This window comes from Rhizopus microsporus, assembly GCF_002708625.1.
Source record: "Rhizopus microsporus ATCC 52813 unplaced genomic scaffold scaffold_3, whole genome shotgun sequence".
Classification (NCBI taxonomy): Eukaryota; Fungi; Mucoromycota; class Mucoromycetes; order Mucorales; family Rhizopodaceae; genus Rhizopus; species Rhizopus microsporus.
The window spans coordinates 11,983-16,215 of NW_019671918.1; the positions used below are offsets into that span (position 1 = coordinate 11,983).

General features: G+C 35.2%; 2 protein-coding genes across 2 annotated transcripts; one reads left to right on the forward strand and one right to left on the reverse strand.

Moving 5' to 3' along the window:
• Positions 1 to 109: 109 nt before the first annotated feature.
• RHIMIDRAFT_248291 (uncharacterized protein) lies at positions 110 to 749 on the forward strand (the record flags this gene model as incomplete). The annotated part of the gene is made up of 2 exons (XM_023610503.1): positions 110 to 490; positions 543 to 749. The coding sequence occupies 2 exons, from the start codon at positions 110 to 112 to the stop codon at positions 747 to 749; spliced, it is 588 nt and encodes a 195-aa protein (XP_023468772.1).
• Positions 750 to 1,120: 371 nt separating this feature from the next.
• RHIMIDRAFT_248292 (bleomycin hydrolase) lies at positions 1,121 to 2,738 on the reverse strand (the record flags this gene model as incomplete). Its single annotated transcript, XM_023610504.1, has 4 exons — positions 1,121 to 1,231; positions 1,281 to 1,742; positions 1,792 to 2,252; positions 2,303 to 2,738. 4 exons carry the CDS (start codon positions 2,736 to 2,738, stop codon positions 1,121 to 1,123), a joined length of 1,470 nt encoding a protein of 489 aa, XP_023468773.1.
• Between the last annotated feature and the right edge of the window lie 1,495 nt (positions 2,739 to 4,233).

Below are 4,233 nucleotides of genomic sequence, written 5' to 3' on the forward strand. Positions count from 1 at the left end.
GGTCTATTCGACAATCTAAAAGATGTCTAATGTCAAATCAATAAAGAAAAGTGAACCTAAAATAGATGAAAAACCAAAACAAACTCAAGGACAAAAGCTATTGGAGGCTATGACAGCAAAGAAAGCAGCAAAAGAAGCATTATTAAAAGGAGTAAAGAGTACACACGTCTCTTTTGACGATGAAGGAAACGAACAAAAAGTAGAAACTGTTACTAAAGGAGAGAAAAAGAGAAGAAGTGAAGAACAAGTCTCAGAAAAGAAGACAAAGAAAGTTAAAAAGCTCAAAACGAAAAAGCCAGAAGAAACAAAAACGGACAGTAAACAAAAAGAAGCGTTTGAGTACCTTCGATTGTTTGTAAATGACAGAAAGAATTGGAAATTCAAAAAGGTGTTACAAACATGGATTCTTCAAAGTTTATACAAGATGCCTAAAAGTGAATTTGATAATGCATTGGAATATTTAAAAGATTTGCAAGGCGCCTCACGTGAGGTATTTGTATTCCATAGATACAAATGATATATATGCTAATGTTTATTGATAGAAAACAAAGAAAGAGGCACAAGACAGAATACCAAAGAATTCTATTGGAAATAATTTGACAGGATATACTAATGTCAGTAATGATGACTTTGATGATTTTGACGCAGAAAAGTTATTAGCACAAGTATCAGTGACACAGTCAAGCACTAAGCAAGACGAATCAGAGGAAGTTAGACGTGCAAGATTAATTGTAGATACGCTTTTATAAATAAAACTTTTAATCACTCAGTTGTAAACACCAACAACGAAGTCATCAGATTGTATCAATCAAAAAAAGATAGACTTTGATTCAGCTTCAGATCATCAATATTAGAAAACGATAAGTTATGTAATCGTATTTGAAGAAGTGGTTCAAATCAACCAATCCACAGTGGATTACTTTTATAAACAGAACTAGATAGTATCAACTTGGGAGAGCGTTTGTTTTTAGTATGTTTATTGGGACATATCAGAGATGTTTGATTGTTGATCTCAATGAGATATCTGTATGTGATGGCTCGATACGGAAAGACTTTGCAGTAGGATAAATGTTATTTATTTTATTCGTAGTACAACATGGACCAAAATGTCAATTTAATCCTAATGAGGACAGGCTAATGCTCCCATAGGATCATACGCAGGCAATACAGTAGGCTCAGTGTCCAAGATAGCAAGTAGTTTTTTAGGAACATCCTTGTTCTCAAGCACAACCTATATAAAGTACTTTAGCACACATATTCCATCAAGTCTTGTCTTATACCTGATAGACAAAGGCAGAGAACCATTCGTCTGTCATAACCCAAAAACCTTTGTCTCCAGAAGTATCTTCGCCCCATGAATTTTCTACACGCCATCGGATTGGCTTACCATCCTTATCAAGGTGAACACCTGTGAACACCATAGCATGAGTCATCAAACTTTCCTTGTACAACAATCTTTCTTCTTTGGTCAAATTGAACTTTATATTGAATGCGAGTTCATAATCATAAATTTTGGTATCCATAGCACCCACGCGGTTGTTACTAAACTGTCCCACATCGCAACCAAACCATACTGGTCTACCAGATTTTAGGACGTTGATAGCGAGTTGCTTTTGATTTTCTGAAGTGGTATTGATATAACGGATGGGTTTACCACCGACAATGTTACCAAGGCGATCAACAGTATAGAGTGCATCCGTAGGATTACGTGGATCATTGATTAATGAGACCATAGAAGAGATCTATGTAAAGGGTTAGGCTAATATATGATACAATGAGCACGCAACTTACAGGAAAATTGACAACTTCCTTGAAAAACCTCTTGGGTGTCAAATGATGAATGCCAATATACTTGCCATTCTTATCCTGAGTTTCCCAATCAAATTGAGAAGGAGGTTCTCCAAGATGAATTGTAATGATGCGATAAATATCTTCCATCATCTTTTCTTTCAAGACACGAACAGATTGTGTTGACATACCCAAACTGATTTGCTTACGAATAACCGTAGCAAATTCACGAAGCTTAACAGTAACCAGCCAGTTTAAACGTCTTGTGTTTGATGACGAGAATGTCTCCGGAAATACGCTCTTGGGTACAACGCCGTATTTTTCAACAAGGTTAATCAGCATATCAAATTGGCCACCATCACCAACAGGATCAGTCAAGAGATATTGAACTACTCGATCATCAATATCCTCGTGTGCAAGGTCAATCATGTTTTCAAGAAACCAGTTAGCCTTTTCAAGTTTATCTGTTTTTAATGCATCAGTAACATGAGCAAGTTTACAGCAGTTGGCTTACCATAAAAAAATAAATAGCTTTGAGAAAGTTCAAAGTCATCTGGTAAATTGTATTTTGTAATAACAGCAATTCTCATAATGTTTGTTCCAGCAAATAGCCAACAACGACCACTTGACTTTTGATTGGTAGCAGAGCCTTCCAAGTCTATCTTGACATTAAATGTATGACGATCGTTATGGATGGCAGCAGAAGAATTCAAAAACACATTGGTAGGATCATTTCCAGCTAATGCATTTTTAGCCAACAGGTTTTTACTGTCTTGATAAAAACGCTTGGAATATCTTGAAATGCTTTCGATAGATAAATCAGAGGGAACATGCTTGATATCGTCAATATCCAAATCAGCAAATTGGTAGACAAGCTTTTCGTCAAATTCAACGACGTCTCTAGTAGGCGATGAAGGGCCTAAAATAGGTTTAGAAGATTCTGCTCCCATAGTAACAAATAAGAGAAAAAGAAAAAGAAAAAGATAAGGGCATTGTGCCAATTTGATGCTTTTTAACTAAAATGGAAAGTCAGGAGGAAGAGTCACATGAGAACAAATGATGTTGGTAGGGGATAAATATTTATCACTGGTCACACACATTGCTCAGGAACGAATGTTTTCCTTTTTGGACAGATTTTTGTGTTTTTCAGTCGCTCTACCGTTAGTTGGACGACTTTTTGAAAACAAAGACCAGACTTTAGTAAAAAGATTATTGCTGTGTTGATATTAGTTTAACCAAGAAAGGGAAACATGCTACTCACTTTTGACCTGTATGTTTGATCATGTGTAATAGAGATATGCCTATGGAGACATTCATTTAAGCAGTTGTTAAATTGATTTATGAAAGGTTGGACGAGTTATAAAGATGCTTTAAAGACACCTTAACTGATTTCAATAATCCTTTTGAACTGAGCCTTTTTACGTCACTATATTCACTTTGCTTTAATATGAGAAATGAGAAAAGTATTAAATAATGCTACCCTCAATGACACCCTTTCAACGTACTATTCAAATTTACACGGTTGTATTCAACCTAGAAGGGGAAAATGTCGTATTTTATGTTGAATAAGGGTCAATAAGCTGTGTCTATACATCAATAACAAAAGCTCAGTAACATAAACTGACCAATCACAGTAATAATTACAAATCCATATAATAAGTGTAGCTATCATTGGCGTGTTTGGTGAGATAATCATTATAATAACTCGAGTATGATCTTACCGTAGAGCATACATTCTACCTTACATTTCTCTATCGCATCTGATAAGAATAGCTTGTTATAACAATAATAATATAAGCATAAATAATGTCAGTAATGTTTAGGTGTACACTATGTGCACGAGGAAATCCACGAGAGGGTTGATGTTACAAGCGCTACCTGTGATGTCGTCAACAGAGCGTTTCAATATGCAGCGTCACGTTAAGCTTGTTAAAGAACAGACATCTTTTCATGTTTCTAGATGTAGAATACAACTTTTATAAAGTTTCAAAAAGAAAGAGATAAAATGTGGCTATTGCTGTGTTTTAATTTGTTTATGTTGTCAGTTTGATCAACAAAGAACTAAAGTCATTCAAGAGTAATTTTATATCAATAATATCCTACTGGACAGTCTTAGACTAGGTGCACACTTTGGTAGCGTGAAGTCGTATGGTGACACCACATGTAGTGCCCCAAGGAAGCTCCCGTAATATCAGGCTTCTCGTGGATTTCCTCATGTGCGTAGTGTTTACCAATATTTTCTATGGTTTTTTTTGCTTTGGAGGCGTTTTATTATATAAAAATACAAGTATTACTGCTCTGTCACTATTTTACTCTTTAACTAACCATATTTTTTAATAACCCATCAATGTAAGTCTTCATATCGCCATGGAGCATATTGCTATTAAGTATTTTACAAAGACTGTTTTTGTAGTTGCCAATGATAGTATTGGTAGGCATGGTGTA